Source organism: Solea solea, chromosome 14 (genome assembly GCF_958295425.1).
Source record: "Solea solea chromosome 14, fSolSol10.1, whole genome shotgun sequence".
Lineage (NCBI taxonomy): Eukaryota > Metazoa > Chordata > Actinopteri > Pleuronectiformes > Soleidae > Solea > Solea solea.
The window spans coordinates 3,013,838-3,034,417 of NC_081147.1; the positions used below are offsets into that span (position 1 = coordinate 3,013,838).

The window sequence follows — 20,580 nt, forward strand, 5'->3', positions numbered from 1 at the left end:
CACACACCCACACCCACAGTCACACTCTCCCGCCGCGCTGTCAGTGCGTCACAAACCGCCTGTGTTTCCACTCCACTCCACTCCACGCTTCTTCCATCTGCGCGTCCTGTGCGCGTCCACCGGCGGCGCCTGTTCCTGCTCCGCGCGCCTACAGCTGCAGCAGTGCGCAAACCTGTCTCACCCTCGCGCCGCAGCAGCTGAAGTGAGGAAAAATCCACAGCAGGAGAACAACAGTGATGGCTTCAGAATCCACGGACTTCGAGAAACTGTCGGAGGAGCAGATTAAAGTGCTGGAGGGCGGCTTTAAAGACTGCAAGTATCCGGACGGGACGACGCTCATGCTGGTGGCTGCAGAGTGCGGACTGTCAGAGGAAGACACACGGGTGAGTCTGTATATTACCCTCTAATTAAGGTTTTCTAACATAAACTCTTGGTTTTCTTGGTTTATTGGCTAAAATATTGAGTTTTTAAAATAATTAAATCTCCTCTGAAATCAGTACAATAACATGAATCAAGTTTTATTGCTCTTAGTGGTATTTCATAGGCTACAATATCAGTTATTTGTATTGGGGGCAGTTGGTATGTTCACTTTACTGCTGTGTTGCTATAAACTCAAATACTACTGCATAAAATACTCATACTGCAATGCAATATTACTCCAGAACAAGTATACATGTCACTTTTACTTAGTTAGAACCATGTTATGTTTCATATTGTGGTTGATAAAAAGAGAGATAAACCCCTATAAATACAGTAAATGTGTAAAAAAAAAAAAAAAAAATACTTACTACTTTGACTTTACCTCTGTATTTTTTAAGTAAAAATAAATATAATAAATAAATAAAATGAGTAAATCATGAAAAAAAACAACAACCATGGACTGTACTCAGGAAACGTCCTTTCATGTTTATCACGCGTTTAGCGTTCATGAGGATTATCACAGCCAGGTGACCTCTGTGTGTGTGTGTGTGTGTGTGTGTGTGTGTGGCTTCTCTAAAAACAAAGCAAGCCTTTAGACCTGGAGCTGCTCCGTTGACAGTGAATGGGGCGACTCTGTGGACTGTGACCCACAGAGTGACTGTGGTCGACACTTTCTGTTGGAACGTGTGATGAAGTCATCCTCATTTTTGTGTGCAAACAAACGCTGGTGACAAAGGCAGCGCCCCCCCCCCCAACTGCCCCCCCCCCCCCCCCCCCATTGATCGTCAATGGAGCGGCTCCGGGTTTGGTTTTCATCATGAAGTCATATGTCAGAGAGTTGTGGTTCTGGCTGAGTTTTCTTTGGTTTTCTTCATCTCTGGGAACGACTGCTGTTCTTTCTCACCAACAGTGATTCATCTGTTTTTAAAGAGTCGATACGTTTGCGCGGTGGGAAACTCGACTTTAGCTTGGGTTTCATTTACAAGGAGGAAAAACCACAACATGTTAGATATCTCTTTGGCTCTTTGAGTGCCTCGTTTAGCTTGAAACATTAGGAATTGGACAGCAAATGAATTTCCACACAATGTTTAAACAAAACAAAACAAATTGGCCTGCAATAGTAAAACAAATACACTTTTTTTTTGTTTATTGTCTTGTATAGCATAGGCTAATGATATAGCATCCACAATGTAAGCCCAAATAAAACAAATCAACCAAAAACAGAATAAACGTTAATTAACTACGGAAATAAGCAACAGACTAACAAACAATGAAGTCATGGAAACTATGTGCCATGGGAACGGAATTTAAAATCACTCTTAACTCTTGCGTTGGGTTCGGTAAGTTAATTTTACTATCAACATTGTTGTTTCTATTTATTTATACAACAAATCAAACCCGCGGAACAACAGAACAATCAAGTCTGGGACATGTTTTCACAACTGGAAAATATTTCAAAGACATTTACAATCATAACTATTAAAAAAAAGAGGAAAGACACACTTGTACAAGACAATAGCTGTGGTATGCAGTTCATGATGTAAATGAACCACAAAAAAACATATTAAAGTTATAAACTGTAAGTTATATATATATACTGTTTGTGTCCGTAAAAGAAATGACGTCATCTGCCCATTTCCGCGGTGGTCTGTGTGCAGACACAAGCGCGCCAAGGGTTTGATTCCGCGTAGACAAGCTACCGCTAACGCAACACTTTCCAGTCCAGTTGTGCTCTTGTTTTTGGTCAAAATAGACAAACAAAAGAATAGGGTAACCATGGAAACTTGTTTGAGATTATGTGAGAAAGTCCACTGAATGAGAAGCAGAATACGTAACGCGGAAAGTCTGTACACGAAGGATGTTTGTTGTTGTAGGAAGCTATCAGCGGTTAGCAGAGCACTGTCTGTTGTTGCTAACGACATAGCGAGAGTTGCTAAGGTTGCTAAAGTGATGTTGGGTGCATTTTGCAAGGAAAAACCTTGTCCGAGGGCCAGGTAATGTTTGAGCTTGACACGTAAATGTGATTCGATTGACTAGCGTATATTTGAATAGCGCTTTTTGATCGATTGGCTAAGGCCGCTCTATTCAAAGTGAAACATGAAGCGTTTCAGCTGCGTACACGCTATAGTCAGTGATTAAAACAGGAAACACTGTCATTTAATTGGATAAAACATCACATTATTACATCGGTATTTGATCCCTCCCACACACACACACCCTCCCACCATGCCTCTATCTGAGGAATGCCTTTGCCTTGTGCTGTAACTGTCACATCAGGAGCCAGATGTGAAGCTTCAGCGCCGCGATAACAACAACTGAAGTTATGCAGGCACCTCCAGTAGCATTCCTCTCATAGATAAGTCATTGTAAAAACACTCACGGACATCTTATTTCATTATTTGAATTAAAACGTAGCGTTGTTGTGTGTGTTTGGGATTTTTTGGACAAACATTAGCTGGGAATAATGTGTAAATTGGTTGTGTTTGTCTTGCATTAGGTTCATTTCATAGTCAAATGTATCTTGACTTTCAGGCCCGGATGAGGTTAGTCTGCGGAGGGAGTCGTCACGTGCTACGAAACACGTGTCTTTGTCATAATTAGATCTCCCAGTACTAACACGTCACAAATTAATCATTTGTTTATGTCAGGCAGACAAATGCCGGTGCTTTGTCTCCACTAACTGGTTTGCCCGGGTTTCTCAGGGGGTTGCATAGTAACAGAGAAACACACACACAAAAATGCAACACATTTTATCGGCTACACCTGTTGGTGTAAATAGAAGAAGGGAAAGGAAAATAGTGTTTCTATACATGAGTCATATACACATGCCTACTTATTTAAAAAGCAAAGTTATAGTTTCTATTATTGGAGCAGTTATAGCACCTCTGGCAAAGTCAAACACCATTGTTTAAAGATACAACACATGATTAACTTATCAAGGATTTATTTTTTTACAACCATTTTGTTCAGTTTTTAAAACCAAAAATATCAAATATAAAAGAAATACCACATTGCATTGAAATTGCAGACTCAAGAAAATAATACGCAGGTATATCAGTATGTCAATCCTATATGTATTTGTAGAAAATGGTAAAAAAAAAAAGAACCCTAAATTCCCAGAAATCTGCTTTGAATTGCTTACATGTCAACAACAGATATATTTACGTGTGCAGGGACTTTTATGCAATAAAAAAGTAAATGTAACATGTAACAACATTCATTTCCATATTCGATATTCAATGTACAACAATATATTACATTTGTGTCATATTATGGTTTTAAAAAAGAGGGAAATTTAAGACAAACAAAGAATATAAACACATAAAAAGTACAGGTCTTTAGTTCACATCCTTTTAATATCTTCAACCAGGAAGTCGTGCGCACATTTTTGGCCTGTGTTTATATCCTGCTATGACATCACGGAGGCTTATATTTAGATTTTCTTTATATTTGGGTGTTTTTTTTAACTAAAACTGTTCTGTACTGCTCCCAATTTAATGATCTGTGTAGAGAAGACTTGTTCAACCCCCTAAACTAACACAATACCATTAGCCTGCTTTGGTTCGGTGTAGGCCCCCCGGGATTCTTCTGCTGGGGGCCCCCCCAAAGTCTCTTAAAGCACCCCTGTCCTCTGGTGTCAGTGATGGTTTATATGAATCAAAGGTGGGAGAAGGGAAGTGCAGAACAGGCGGGGTGAAGTAAAGGTCTGGCTCCTCATAAAAAGACTTCTCTGAATTCCCAGCTGTTTGTTTTTTCTCTCTGTTCCTCCTGTTTGACTGTTTTTTTTGTGTGATTGTTAACAAAGCTCTCATTGGCAAAGCTTTGGCTGAGGAAACACACCCCAGCTACCACTCCCTGTTCCGCATTAACGACATTTACAATGTGCCTCAGCCTCCGTGCAGCACATCTGAGCGCCTGTCACGCCGTTTATTTGTTTTCACCGCTGCGGAGACAGTGCTTTAAGGGTAGAGTCAAGTTTGAAAGACCTTGTTATGTAAGCCACTTGAAGTCAATGGGGGAGAAAATGACATAAGCGCCATTGTATGGCTCAGCAGGATTATAAATCCAGGCATTATTGTTCAGAAACAGCATGTGCAAGTTCAAAGCTCTTTTGTACCAGAAACAAAAAAGGTACAAATCAACTGGGAGAGAAAAAGGCATTTTTTTAAAAGAAACCTTTAAAGTGAAAGTTTGGGGGGGGGGGTTTGCACTGAAAACAAAGGTTGTCACACAACAAATATACAATATTGTTTTTTTGGCTACTTTTCCCCCAACAAAAAACCTTTGAGTTTGTGTAGCTTTGAAAAACCACACCAAACTTCATACATGAGTTGTGGATCCCCTGCTGCCTCCATCACTAAGTCCAAATGTGTTATTATGTGTTATTATGACCTCAGCGACACACATTTACCACATGAGGCAGCAGTAGAACACCAACGCCAGTGTCCCTGTGAGCTAAAAACACTGGTTTTCTCTATGGACTTTGGTGGGAGAGAGTAAGTGGTTTTCAAAGCAATATAAACTTCACATTCTCATATGGTTTCCAGGTGGCAAAGGCGTCCAAACAGCGCGATAAAGAGGTCAACATATTCTTAAGACAGTGTACTTTAGTTAAAGATAAATAAGCTGTAACAACACAGGCGGCGGCGTGAGCAGCCAGGTTCAGATACTACTTTGTAAAGATATTGTCTCAAGAATTTTAAGTGCAAACCCAGACAACCCCAAAACGGGAACCTCATATGTTTTCAGTCAAACCGTTCACTTATTCACTCCTCCCTGTTCCCCTCAGCCTTATCAAGATGATGTCAGCATTGTTGTGGATCCCTTGACAACATGGAGCAGCAAAATAGTGACGCCGCAGGTCACTGTCGGGTGTGTTTGTGTGCGATGGCCACCGTACTTGGCGTAGTCGCCATCTGGTCAACGTTCAAGTGTTGCACTCGGTGGCTGTGTGGTCGGCGTGCAGACTTGCAGGCAACTGGAACCAGAGAAAAGTGCACGCTCACTCAGTGCCAGCATTTTCTGTTAAAATTAGATGGAGGCATTTTTTAAAAAAAAAATTTTCTGCTGTGTTTGCATGACTCCGCAACCACATTTAGCCTACATAAAAATATAATTGTGACTCAGGATAAATGACAGTAATCCATCTCACATGTATTTTTTTGGATGTCTGTATTAATCCCGCCTAAACCCTTAAATTTGCGCCAGGTGGCTTTTCAGATTATGAATTACTAACATTAGCATTTTGATGCTTAATCATCATACGGTTAAACCTATAACATGCTAAAAATGTAAGTCACATGCTGAATGTGAGCTGTTTGCACGTTAGCATGTTTACAGGGATGACAGAATACTAAAGCTAAATGTTAAATGTCAGAGCAATGAACGTGCCATTAAGAAAAACAGCTAAATATGCTTTTTTTTGTAGCTGTTAACATTGATGTTAACATGCTAATTATCAAAAACAGCTAGATGCTACATGTAAAACCAATAGTTGCTAACGTGGTCGTTTCCAAGTTAACGATACTAAAAATACTATTAAAAAATTTAAATGTTATGTGCTAAATGGAACTAACGGAGCTAACATGGAAGCTTAAATGCTAAAGATGTCATGCTGAGAAGCTAACCGTCATAGTCAATTCATTTTAAAATCCAATATCATGACGCAGTATTTCAACATTAATGTGTACATGTTAATGATAGCATGACACAAAGCTAATGGCAGCTAATTGCTAACTTCACATCAACTTGCTAACGGTGAATCGGCTCCAGATTACGTATGTTGTTTTGAATTTAGAAGCAAAAATAAAACTGTTAGATTTTCCGATTAGATGCGACATGTTTTTTCCCCTAGCTAATGCTAACACTTCCTAACTATACGGTAGCTTATTATGTCAACAAGATTTATTTAGATGTCATCTAAATCTGAGATACATTTCATTTTAAAAGCTGATGGTAGTGTACCAATGTTACATAAGACGAAATTGACCTGTTTCGTACCAAAACAGCTCTATTAACAGACATCTGTCAAAATATTTTGGATTTACTGTGTTTTATTTCAGCTTATGTGCTTGCAGTAACCACAGGACATGTGAAAAAGGAGATATTAGGTTGCACATTTAAGACTCATAGGGAGCAACCTTTGTAATTCATTGTTTCCATGTAAATGTAGCCCGTGGCCTGAGGACAAGAAAAGTGGAACAACGTAATTTTGAAAACTCAAATCATTTTTGACAATACCAAAACTCCGCCTGCTAACTTCTCAGGAATATTCATGTCATCATGACGATACTTTATGAGCCAGAGCAGTTACTTCATCACTCTCACGTTACGGACTCTGCATCAGTTTGTGTGCAAAAATACACAAAACACCCAAGAACCTGATTTTAACCACTTCTTCTTTTTCCCTTTGTTTGTCCGTGTCCTCCAGAAATGGTTCAAGCAACGTAACGCGAAGTGGCGGCAGTCGGAGGGTCTTCCAGCTCAACTGGGCTCGGTGTTGGACTGAGACTCCACCTTCATGGACGCCTGAAGCTCTGTGCTGACTCCGTTTCGCTTTGACAAGACAACGTCCCCACCTCTTCCTCCTTATGTGTCCATTTGTCTTTTTTTGTACCTACGAAGCTATTTTAACTTACAGAATGTGAAGTTGTGTTTGTGTTGATGCTAAGTATAACCGCCATGTTTACAGAAATAAACATATTGTTATAAGTTAAAGTGACTGAAGAATTTCGGTTTGTGGACCAAACAAGACATTCTAGGACATAGTGATTCCAGGTTTGGTAAACACTGATTGACATTTTTCAACATTTTAGGGACCAAACAAGTATAAAATGTTCTATTTTAAGTGCAAATTTAAAATAAAATGTACATACAAACAGGCTCATGGAAACCCACCTAGCGTGATCAGAGAGTGTCTGAACATGTGCGGTCCAGATTTGAGGAGGAAGCTGAGATAGACAATGGTTGGATGGAGTTTAAAAAAAGAGGGCAGGCTTTTGTTTTCAGGCTTTGTTTACATGTGTGTCCGTCAGCAGGGAGCAGGGCTGGATGCCGAGCTGTTCACAGGGCTAAAAGCGATGTAAGGAAGTGCCGGGGATCACAATAGATGCAGCTGGAATCTGCTGTGGCTGTCCAGGAACTTCCAGAATCAAAGCTGGAGCGTGTCCAGCAGTTGAGAACTGAATGGCATCATGGGCTAAACAAATGGCAGGTGATGTCATTACATTGTCCCCCTTTTCCATGTGACTAAGCTTCGTAAAATGGACGTTGTCGCCCTTTGAAAAGAGTCCACGGGGTGTCAAAAGGCAACTGCAAAACAACGTGGTGGTAAGAAAATTAATTAAATATAATACATATAAAATAATTAGAATTAATAGCTGTGCAATTGCTGTAAAAGCATGGGTCTTTGGTTTACGGAGGCCGGCAGAGCATTACTATGTAAACACAAAATAATGACATCCTTTCTGGATTTTTGAAGGCCACTGAAGAGAGTGAGTGAAGGAGTAGATGTCATCCGTACATGTCACTAATTCTCATAATTAATGTTGTTAAAACACTTAAAGGGTAATTAGACTAGTGGATTATTGGCTGTAATAAAGTGAAGATGTTTGTTGCTGCATATGCTGTGTTGTAGATAAGGGCCTCAGGTGCGTTTTTTTATTGCAACATGGCTTAGAAAGTGTGATTTTGCCATTTAATTACTTAAATAACCAGAATCATCAAATAAAAATGTATTATTCCTAAAACTACCGTATCTTTAAATCACACTGTTCATGGTTTCCCTCTTTGGTGCTAAAGCAATATTTTTTCCTCCTCCACTCACAGAGCCTCCCCCTGTTACAGTTTAAAACCACAATGCAGAGTCACACCTCCCACCGCTGAGGAGGGAAGAACATTTTTCCTGAAATCAGAAAGGAGTGAGACGGGAAACTGTTCCTTGTTCTGTGGAACAAAAAGCCTGAGCTCTCCTCTGTGTGTGTGTGTGTGTGTGTGAGGAGACTTGAAGCAGGTGAGAAAGAAAGAGGGTGAGGTTTCTTGTCAGGAGTGAAAACGCCGTGAATGTGGGAACGGTCCTCACAACAAGCTCAACAGTAACCAACACCAGCCCAACAGGTAGTGCAACTGTTCATTAAACGCACCACTATGAGGCCGCAGGCTGCTGTCACACTGTGTACACACACATGGAGTCATAAAGTATGAATGCATGAATGCATGAATGCATGAATTTTAATAGTCAAAACTCTTGTTTTATTTGTGTATGTGGAGATGTGGAACACACAGTGCAAAAACACTGTGGTAGTGTCTGTTTCCTGAGCCTGTGGGGTGTTTTCCTCTGTGCAACAGAGTGTGAAAATAAAGACACCAAAGAAACACACACACACGCCACTGGCTTCCATCAATTTGGACATTCTGTTTCCATGAAAGAGGTAAATTTAAAAACGACATTCTTGGTTAGTTTGTGGGGAAAAGACAAACATTTTAGGTTGAATCAGAGGATCAATTTGTCCAAACTCCAGTTTCTTGATTATCAATATTACAGACAATTAAAGCTGCAGTATGTAACCTTTACGGACTTTTTGTTGCTGTAATTATTCTACCTCTGTTTGGTCCCGAACATGAACATTTGTTTGCTGCCTCCTTCATCTGAAAACAGGCTGTCAAAAAGAAGTATCAGACCCGACAGAGGGAGCGTTTGCGTGTATACAGCAGCAGAGCAGGGCCGGGTGGGAACAACAAGTGTTCCCAAGAGTAGAATTCACTTTTTTAGTCGTACCCCATCTTGTTTGCAGCTTAATGTGGCTGTTGCCTCTGTCTGTCTTGACATAAAACAAACTACTTCCTGTGTGCGGCGCAGGAATGTCACCAGGCGACACGACATTCAAACGCCGCTATACTGAGAAGATATCTTGAACCGACTTAATCAGCATTGTGTAAACTCATGAACTGGATATTTAAAAGTTATTCACTGCAGATGAGGAGGTGAAAAAAGTAAAAGGTCAGAGGTCATAGTTCACATGTTCCTCCTCTTGTTTGCTGGATTGACAGAAAATGTGCGACCAGCTCTTCTCTGGAGTCCTCGAGTCGCTCCAGTGAAATTAACGATGCGAGCGTCTGACGGTTGGACACCAGAGTCGCAGGGTGTGTGTGCAGAATGTCAATGCAGTGTGGTTTTTGTGTGTTGCTAAGAAAACTCGGCAGATCTGTGAGGAATCTGTCGCTCAGGAGCTGCCAGAGCTGCGTCACTTTCTGCTCCCTGACTCTCTCTGTTCCACTTAGTGTTCCACTGGTCTGCTCGTTTCATACAAGTCTCCATGTTACAAGTCAATTTAGCAGCAAAATTACTTTAAGGCCTTTTTTTTTTCCCCCTTTCAAGGTTAAAGTGATTTTTTTGAAAGTGAATTTTGCTTTAAGATTTAAGTTCAGGTTTTTTGAGGTGAGTCTTAGAGCTAAGATCAACTGTTCCTCTATCATAACTGGATTCATTTTCTTATCTGCAGCAAGTTTCACTTGATTTTCCTTTAATAAAACGTGGCCCTTAATCGCAGCACTGTTACATATCACTAATGTTCCATAGGTGAAGGGCGGAAACGTCATAAAACGCCGCTTTACCTTGAAGTGAACACCATAAACAAAGGCCAAAGTGTTTTAGACGGAGCAGCATCAAAAGGCGTGGAATGATCACATGATAACGTCTTCATCTAACCATTTCCTGTGTTTAGCAGAAGGTGCAGGCTGAGTGCACAAAGAAAACATCCTGTGTGAGGCTGAGAAAAGAAAGACCCAGTGAACCGTGAGCAGGAAATACGAGCTGAGTCAGCCATATTTAACATGGGTGTGGACACAATATAACAACATCTGCATAACAGGCTGAGCCTTCACGATCAATTATTATATATAATATTAATATTGACCCAAGTCACAATATTTTTACTTATTTTACTATTTTTATTGCCATTTCTGACATAATTTTAAGCGTATCAACAACCATTATTTGCATGTGTTTTCTGCAGGACTGGTGACCTTTTGCATTTGAAGAATGTTCATGTTTTTAGATCAATTTTTAAGTATTGCTTAATATTTCACCATCGGTTTATAACCTTATATTCATCCATGTATGTTTATATGCAACATCTGATGCACTGCACCATTCCTGGTGAAGGGATACCTCACTTGTTTCTCTCTCTCTCTTTTTTGGAAGTTGTACGATAATTGCTATACAAATTATATTTGATTGATTTAGTGGATTACATAACTAAAAGGCAACCAAACTGAAACAGTATTTTTCCATGAATAAAAATATAAGTTTCTATGTGTTAGAAGATGTTTTAATATTGTTATGTACACTCGAAAATATATAACATTAGTCCCGTTTTTTTACACATACGCAACATATCTTTAAGTCACTTATAAAAATGAAATAAGATATAAGATAAGAAAAAAACATTTGGACCATTGAGTGGTCAAAAAACCCCTTAACCCTCAGGCATCATTATGGACATTTCTGTCCTTAATGACTTAAGAGGGTAGAAAAATAAACTGAACCCTGAGTGTTAAAACACAAGATTAAATATTTTTCTATTTTTTAAACCACTGGTTAAACGAACCTCGGCCACAAACCTGAGGTGGTTCTTCAAACATAAAGACAGCACAGAGTCTGAATCTCTGAATATCACACTTCAACTGTGACCGCCTTTTATGGAAAAGCCGTGTAAGTGGGATTACAGTGGATTTCCAAGACAAAACCACAGAGGCCTTTGTGAACTAAACTGTGGTCAGATTGTGGTGTTTTCAAAAAGTCTTGTCCTCTACAAAGAAAAAAAGTGGAGCTTCTGAACAGCTGCGGTCACACATACGGTGACTTTTATTTTAAATAAAGTGGATAAATGTTCCCTTAGTCTCAGTACATACATCTGTCCCAGAATCATGAGCAGATGCTTTTAGACTGTAATGACTGGTTAGTCTAAAATACATACTGAATAAAAATCAAAAGAGATTCTCACACATGTGGTGGTGACAGGAACAGTAAATCCAGCTCAACTGCAAAAGAAATATGAATCACTAAATGACGCAGAGGCTCAAACACAAAAGCTGAAGATCTGAGAGCGAGAGAGTGGGAGATCATTTTTTATTCTGATCTCACTTTCACTGCTCCAATCCTGCCAGAACATCAGTGCTTCCAAACTGCAGTCTTTAATAAATCATAATGTCGCAAATCCAAAAAAAACCTCAAAGCTCAAGGTTTCATAGAAGAGAAGATACACAGACTTTACCAGATTGGATTGTTGGACACATTTTTCTGTCTGATCTGTTTAAATCCCAACTGCTCAGGTTTGATTTTGTTATTTTCATTCATTCACAAAGAAGTCGTAGTATAGTATGTCGTCCAAATTCGCCCAAAAAAACGTGATTGTATAGTATATTGTCCAAAATGACACCAAAATGCTATGGTTTAGTATGTTGTCGAAAATCACCCAAAAACATCAGAGTATTGTTTGTCGTCCAAAGTGACACCAAAAAGTCATAGTATAGTATGTCGTCCAAAATGACACCAAAACGTCATAGTATAGTATGTCGTCCAAAATGACACCAAAACGTCATAGTATAGTGTGTCGTCCAAAATTGGTCAAAAACGTCATAGTATAGTATGTTGTCCAAAATTGGTCCAAAATGTCATAGTATAGTATGTCGTCCAAAATTGGTCCAAAACGTCATAGTATAGTATGGTGTCCAAAATCGGTCCAAAACGTCATAGTATAGTATGTCGTCCAAAATCGGTCAAAAACTCATAGTATAGTATGTCATCCAAAATCAGTCAAAAACGTCATAGTATAGTATGTCATCCAAAATTGTTCAAAAACGTCATAGTATATATAGTATGTCGTCCAAAATTGGTCCAAAACGTCATAGTATAGTATGTCGTCCAAAATGACACCAAAATGTCATAGTATAGTATGTCGTCCAAAAACAGTGAAAAATGTCATAGTATAGTATGTCGTCCAAAACATCATAGTATAGTGTGTTGTCCAGAATTAAAATCCCAGGACTCAGGATTGCAGAGTTTCCTTGTTCCAACCAGGTCTTGAACCCAAATCTTTTGCATCAAAGGCATGAGTGACAACCACTACACCAATCTTGAAGTTCTACTTGGTATTACATCATCTACCTATCGTATGTCGTCCCAAATCAGTCAAAAACATCATAGTACAGTATGTCGTCCAAAATTGGTCCAAAACGTCATAGTATAGTATGGTGTCCAAAATCGGTCCAAAACGTCATAGTATAGTATGTCGTCCAAAATTGGTCAAAAAAGTCATAGTATAGTATGTCGTCCAAAAAACGGTCCAAAATGTCATAGTATAGTATGTCGTCCAAAATCGGTCAAAAACTCATAGTATAGTATGTCATCCAAAATCAGTCAAAAACGTCATAGTATAGTATGTCATCCAAAATTGTTCAAAAACGTCATAGTATAGTATGTCGTCCAAAAACGGTCCAAAATGTCATAGTATAGTATGTTGTCCAAAATTGGTCCAAAATGTCATAGTATAGTATGTCGTCCAAAATTGGTCCAAAATGTCATAGTATAGTATGTCGTCCAAAAACAGTGAAAAATGTCATCGTATAGTATGTCGTCCAAAACATCATAGTATAGTGTGTTGTCCAGAATTAAAATCCCAGGACTCAGGATTGCAGAGTTCCCTTGTTCCAACCAGGTCTTGAACCCGGATCTTTTGCATCAAAGGCATGAGTGACAACCACTACACCAATCTTGAAGTTCTACTTGGTATTACATCATCTTCCTATCGTATGTAGTCCAAAATCGGTCAAAAACGTCATAGTATAGTATGTCGTCCAAAATTGTTCAAAAACGTCATAGTACAGTATGTCGTCCAAAATTGGTCCAAAACGTCATAGTATAGTATGGTGTCCAAAATCGGTCCAAAACGTCATAGTATAGTATGTCGTCCAAAATTGGTCAAAAAAGTCATAGTATAGTATGTCGTCCAAAAAACGGTCCAAAATGTCATAGTATAGTATGTCGTCCAAAATTGTTCAAAAACGTCATAGTACAGTATGTCGTCCAAAATTGGTCCAAAACGTCATAGTATAGTATGGTGTCCAAAATCGGTCCAAAACGTCATAGTATAGTATGTCGTCCAAAATCGGTCAAAAACTCATAGTATAGTATGTCATCCAAAATCAGTCAAAAACGTCATAGTATAGTATGTCATCCAAAATTGTTCAAAAACGTCATAGTATAGTATGTCGTCCAAAAACGGTCCAAAATGTCATAGTATAGTATGTTGTCCAAAATTGGTCCAAAATGTCATAGTATAGTATGTCGTCCAAAATTGGTCCAAAATGTCATAGTATAGTATGTCGTCCAAAAACAGTGAAAAATGTCATCGTATAGTATGTCGTCCAAAACATCATAGTATAGTGTGTTGTCCAGAATTAAAATCCCAGGACTCAGGATTGCAGAGTTCCCTTGTTCCAACCAGGTCTTGAACCCAGATCTTTTGCATCAAAGGCATGAGTGACAACCACTACACCAATCTTGAAGTTCTACTTGGTATTACATCATCTTCCTATCGTATGTCGTCCAAAATTGTTCAAAAACGTCATAGTACAGTATGTCGTCCAAAATTGGTCCAAAACGTCATAGTATAGTATGGTGTCCAAAATCGGTCCAAAACGTCATAGTATAGTATGTCGTCCAAAATTGGTCAAAAAAGTCATAGTATAGTATGTCGTCCAAAAAACGGTCCAAAATGTCATAGTATAGTATGTCGTCCAAAATCGGTCAAAAACTCATAGTATAGTATGTCATCCAAAATCAGTCAAAAACGTCATAGTATAGTATGTCATCCAAAATTGTTCAAAAACGTCATAGTATATATAGTATGTCGTCCAAAAACGGTCCAAAATGTCATAGTATAGTATGTTGTCCAAAATTGGTCCAAAATGTCATAGTATAGTATGTCGTCCAAAAACAGTGAAAAATGTCATCGTATAGTATGTCGTCCAAAACATCATAGTATAGTGTGTTGTCCAGAATTAAAATCCCAGGACTCAGGATTGCAGAGTTCCCTTGTTCCAACCAGGTCTTGAACCCAGATCTTTTGCATCAAAGGCATGAGTGACAACCACAACACCAATCTTGAAGTTCTACTTGGTATTACATCATCTTCCTATCGTATGTCGTCCAAAATCGTTCAAAAACGTCATATTATAGTATGTCGTCCCAAATCAGTCAAAAACATCATAGTACAGTATGTCGTCCAAAATTGGTCCAAAACGTCATAGTATAGTATGTCGTCCAAAATCGGTCAAAAACGTCATAGTATAGTATGTCGTCCAAAATTGTTCAAAAACGTCATAGTACAGTATGTCGTCCAAAATTGGTCCAAAACGTCATAGTATAGTATGGTGTCCAAAATCGGTCCAAAACGTCATAGTATAGTATGTCGTCCAAAATTGGTCAAAAAAGTCATAGTATAGTATGTCGTCCAAAAAACGGTCCAAAATGTCATAGTATAGTATGTCGTCCAAAATTGTTCAAAAACGTCATAGTACAGTATGTCGTCCAAAATTGGTCCAAAACGTCATAGTATAGTATGGTGTCCAAAATCGGTCCAAAACGTCATAGTATAGTATGTCGTCCAAAATCGGTCAAAAACTCATAGTATAGTATGTCATCCAAAATCAGTCAAAAACGTCATAGTATAGTATGTCATCCAAAATTGTTCAAAAACGTCATAGTATAGTCATCATCATCATCATCATCCTCCGCTTATCCGGGGCCGGGTCGCGGGGGCAGCAGTTTCAGTAAGGGACCCCAAACTTCCTTTTCCTGAGCCGCATTGACCAGCTCCGACTGAGGGATCCCGAGGCGTTCCCAGGCCAGAGTGGAGATGTAATCTCTCCACCTTGTCCTAGGTCTACCCCGAGGCCTCCTCCCAGCTGGACGTGCCTGATATACCTCCCTTGGGAGGCGCCCAGGAGGCATCCTCACCAGATGCCCGAACCACCTCAACTGGCTCCTTTCAACGTGAAGGAGCAGCGGTTCTACTCCGAGCTCCCCCCGGATGACCGAGCTTCTCACCCTATCTCTAAGGGAAAAGCCAGCCACTCTCCTGAGGAATCCCATTTCGGCCGCTTGTACCCGCGATCTCGTTCTTTCGGTCATGACCCAACCTTCATGACCATAGGTGAGGATAGGAACGAAGACTGACCGGTAGATCGAGAGCTTTGCCTTCCGGCTCAGCTCCCTTTTCGTCACAACTGTGCGGTAAAGCGAATGCAGTACCGCACCAGCCGCTCCGATTCTCCGGCCCATCTCCGGCTCCCTCGTCCCCTCACTCGTGAACAAGACCCCGAGATACTTGAACTCCTTCACCTGGGGCAAGGAGTCATTCCCTACCCGGAGAAGGCAATCCACCGGTTTCCTGCTAAGAGCCATGGCCTCAGACTTAGAGGTGCTGATCCTCATCCCGACCGCTTCACACTCGGCCACGAACCGATCCAGTGAGCGCTGAAGGTCGCAGGCCGACGAAGCCATGAGGACCACATCATCTGCAAAAAGCAGCGACGTGATCTCAAGCCCGCCAAACCACAACCCCTCTCCCCCACGACTACGCCTCGATATCCTGTCCATGAAAATCACAAACAGGATTGGTGATAAAGCGCAGCCCTGGCGAAGGCCAACACCCACAGGAAACAGGCCTGATTTTGTGCCGAGAACCCTGACACAGCTCATACTTTGGGCGTATAGGGATTGGATGGCCCTAAGTAGTGCCCCCCTCACCCCATACTCCCGCAGCACCTCCCACAGTATCTCCCTGGGAACCCGATCATACGCCTTCTCCAGGTCCACAAAACACATGTAGACTGGATGGGCGTACTCCCAGGCCCCCTCCAGGATCCCTGCAAGAGTAAAGAGCTGGTCCGTTGTTCCACGACCAGGACGGAATCCGCATTGTTCCTCTTGAATCTGAGGTTCGACAACCGGTCGAACCCTCCTTTCCAGTACCTTGGAGTAAACCTTACCAGGGAGGCTGAGAAGTGTGATGCCCCGGTAATTGGCACACACTCTCAGGTCCCCCTTTTTGAAAAGGGGGGCCACCACCCCAGTTTGCCACTCCTTTGGCACTGACCCCGACCTCCACGCAATGTTGAAGAGACGTGTCATCCAAGACAGCCCCTCCACACCCAGAGCCTTCAGCATTTCTGGGCGGATCTCATCAACCCCTGGGGCCTTGCCACTGCGGAGTTGTTTAACCACCTCAGTGACCTCCCTCAGGGAGATTGACGATGATCCCCCATCAGCCTCCCTCTCTGCCTCCACCACAGAGGGTGCAGATGTCGGATTCAGGAGTTCCTCAAAGTGTTCCTTCCACCGTCCGGTTACCTCCTCAGTCGAGGTCAACAGTGTCCCATCCTTACTGTACACAGCTTGGATGGTCCCCCGCTTTCCCCTCCTGAGGCCCCGAATGGTTTTCCAGAAACGCCTTGGTGCCGACCGATAGTCCTTCTCCATGTCCTCTCCGAACTTCTCCCATACCCGCTGCTTTGCGTCTGCCACAGCAGAGGCTGCCGCCCTTCGGGCCCGTCGATACCTTGCAACTGCCTCAGGAGTCCTCCGGGATAACATATCCCGGAAACACTCCTTCTTCAGTCGGACAGCTTCCCTGACCACCGGTGTCCACCACGATGTTCGAGGGTTACCGCCCCTTGAGGCACCTAAAGCCCTGGAGCCACAGCTCTCCACTACAGCTTTCACAATAGAGTCTTTGAACACTGCCCATTCAGGTTCAATGTCCCCAGCCTCCACAGGGATACAGGAAAAGCTCCGCCGGAGGTGAGAGTTGAAGGCCTCTCGGACAGGGGCATCCTCCAGACGTTCCCAGTTCATCCGCACTACACGTTTGGGTTTACCAGGTCTATCCAGAGTCCTCCCCCATCCTCTGACCCAACTCACCACCAGATGGTGATCAGTTGACAGCTCTGCCCCTCTCTTCACCCGAGTGTCCAGAACATGCGGCCTTAGATCAGATGAAACGATCACAAAATCGATCATCGACCTTCGGCCAAGGACACTCTGGTACCAAGTACACTTATGAGCGTCCTTATGCTCGAACATGGTGTTTGTTATGGATAGTCCATGACTTGCACAGAAATCCAATAACAAACGACCACTCTGATTTAGATCAGGTAGGCCGTTCTTCCCAATCACGCCTCTCCAGGTTTCCCCATCGCTGCCCACGTGCGCGTTGAAATCTCCCAGCAGAACTATGGAGTCCCCCGACGGAGCCCCTTGCAGGACTCCATCTAGGGCCTCCAAGAAGGCCGGGTACTCCGAGCTGCTGTTCGGTGCATAAGCACAAACAGCAGTCAGGGCTTTCCCCCCCGCAACCCTAAGGCGCAGGGAGGCGACCCTCTCGTCCACCGGGGTAAACTCCAACACAGCGGCGCTCAGCCGGGGGCTTGTGAGTATCCCCACACCCGCCCGGCGCCTTACACCCTGGGCAACTCCAGAGAAGAATAACTTCCAACCCCTATCCAGGAGTGTGGTTCCAGAGCCAAGGCTGTGCGTGGAGGTAAGCCCCACCAGATCTAATTGGTAGCGCTCCATCTCCCGCACAAGCTCCGGCTCTTTCCCCCACAGCGAGGTGACGTTCCATGTCCCCAGAACCAGCTTCTGCCGCCCAGGTCCAGTACGTCGAGATCCCCGACCTTCACCGCCACCCATGTGGCAGCGCACCCGACCCCAGTCGATCTCCCTGCAGGTGGTGGGTCCACAGGAGGACGATGAAGAGGCCACGGGACTTGTTCGGGCTGTGCCCGGCCGGGCCCCGTGGTAGACCCGGCCACCAGGCGTTCGCTCACGGGCCCTCCGTCTGGGCCTGGCTCCAGGCGGGGGCCCCGGGCTTCCTCCGGGCAGGGTCACTCTCTTCCTCTGTTGTTTTTTCATGAGGTCTTTGAACCATTCTTCGTCAGGCCCCTCCGCTGAGACCAATTTGCCTTGGGAGACCCTACCAGGAGCACTAGGCTCCAGACAACACAGCTCTCAGAATCACAGGGGCACTCAAACCTCTCCACCACGGTAAGGTGATGGTTCCCGGAGAGTAGTATAGTATGTCGTCCAAAAACGGTCCAAAATGTCATAGTATAGTATGTTGTCCAAAATTGGTCCAAAATGTCATAGTATAGTATGTCGTCCAAAATTGGTCCAAAATGTCATAGTATAGTATGTCGTCCAAAAACAGTGAAAAATGTCATCGTATAGTATGTCGTCCAAAACATCATAGTATAGTATGTCGTCCAAAATCGGTCAAAAACTCATAGTATAGTATGTCATCCAAAATCAGTCAAAAACGTCATAGTATAGTATGTCATCCAAAATTGTTCAAAAACGTCATAGTATATATAGTATGTCGTCCAAAAACGGTCCAAAATGTCATAGTATAGTATGTTGTCCAAAATTGGTCCAAAATGTCATAGTATAGTATGTCGTCCAAAATTGGTCCAAAATGTCATAGTATAGTATGTCGTCCAAAAACAGTGAAAAATGTCATCGTATAGTATGTCGTCCAAAACATCATAGTATAGTGTGTTGTCCAGAATTAAAATCCCAGGACTCAGGATTGCAGAGTTCCCTTGTTCCAACCAGGTCTTGAACCCAGATCTTTTGCATCAAAGGCATGAGTGACAACCACTACACCAATCTTGAAGTTCTACTTGGTATTACATCATCTTCCTATCGTATGTCGTCCAAAATCGTTCAAAAACGTCATATTATAGTATGTCGTCCCAAATCAGTCAAAAACATCATAGTACAGTATGTCGTCCAAAATTGGTCCAAAACGTCATAGTATAGTATGGTGTCCAAAATCGGTCCAAAACGTCATAGTATAGTATGTCGTCCAAAAAACGGTCCAAAATGTCATAGTATAGTATGTCGTCCAAAATCGGTCAAAAACTCATAGTATAGTATGTCATCCAAAATCAGTCAAAAACGTCATAGTATAGTATGTCATCCAAAATTGTTCAAAAACGTCATAGTATAGTATGTCGTCCAAAAACGGTCCAAAATGTCATAGTATAGTATGTTGTCCAAAATTGGTCCAAAATGTCATAGTATAGTATGTCGTCCAAAATTGGTCCAAAATGTCATAGTATAGTATGTCGTCCAAAAACAGTGAAAAATGTCATCGTATAGTATGTCGTCCAAAACATCATAGTATAGTGTGTTGTCCAGAATTAAAATCCCAGGACTCAGGATTGCAGAGTTCCCTTGTTCCAACCAGGTCTTGAACCCAGATCTTTTGCATCAAAGGCATGAGTGACAACCACTACACCAATCTTGAAGTTCTACTTGGTATTACATCATCTTCCTATCGTATGTCGTCCAAAATCGTTCAAAAACGTCATATTATAGTATGTCGTCCCAAATCAGTCAAAAACATCATAGTATAGTATGTCGTCCAAAATTGGTCCAAAACGTCATAGTATAGTATGGTGTCCAAAATCGGTCCAAAACGTCATAGTATAGTATGTCCTCCAAAATCGGTCAAAAACGTCATAGTATATAGTATGTCGTCCAAAATCGTTCAAAAACGTCATAGTATAGTATGTCCTCCAAAATTGGTCCAAAACGTCATAGTATAGTATGGTGTCCAAAATCGGTCCAAAACGTCATAGTATAGTATGTCGTCCAAAATTGGTCAAAAAAGTCATAGTATATATAGTATGTCGTCCAAAAACGGTCCAAAATGTCATAGTATAGTATGTCGTCCAAAAACAGTCAAAAACGTCATAGTATAGTAAGTCGTCCAAAATCGGTCAAAAAAGTCATAGTATAGTATGTCATCCAAAATCGGTCCAAAACGTCATAGTATAATATGTCATCCAAAAACAGTGAAAAACGTCATAGTATAGTATGTCGTCCAAAATTGGTCAAAAACGTCATGGTAAAGTATGTCATCCAAAACATGTTCAAAAACGTCATAGTATAGTATGTCGTCCAAAAATGGTCCAAAATGTCATAGTATAGTATGTCGTCCAAAATCGTTTCAAAACGTCATAGTATAGTATGTTGTCCAAAAACAGTGAAAAACGTCATAGTATAGTACGACGTCCAAAATCACCCAAAAA

At 41.7% G+C, this 20,580-nt stretch overlaps 1 protein-coding gene across 1 annotated transcript; it reads left to right on the top strand.

The window, feature by feature from the left end:
* Positions 1-7,137, top strand: hopx (HOP homeobox). Its single transcript, XM_058649110.1, has 2 exons — positions 1-383; positions 6,851-7,137. Exons 1-2 carry the CDS (start codon positions 237-239, stop codon positions 6,926-6,928), a joined length of 225 nt encoding a protein of 74 aa, XP_058505093.1. The 5' UTR covers positions 1-236; the 3' UTR covers positions 6,929-7,137.
* The last annotated feature ends 13,443 nt before the right edge of the window (positions 7,138-20,580 follow it).

What these genes read in the sequence shown, in the direction of transcription:
- hopx (XM_058649110.1), top strand. Translation starts at nt 237, where the DNA reads ATGGCTTCAGAATCCACGGACTTCGAGAAACTGTCGGAGGAGCAGATT. An exon ending in TGTCAGAGGAAGACACACGG is followed by an intron (nt 384 to 6,850) that starts GTGAGTCTGTAT and finishes CGTGTCCTCCAG; the next exon opens with AAATGGTTCAAGCAACGTAA.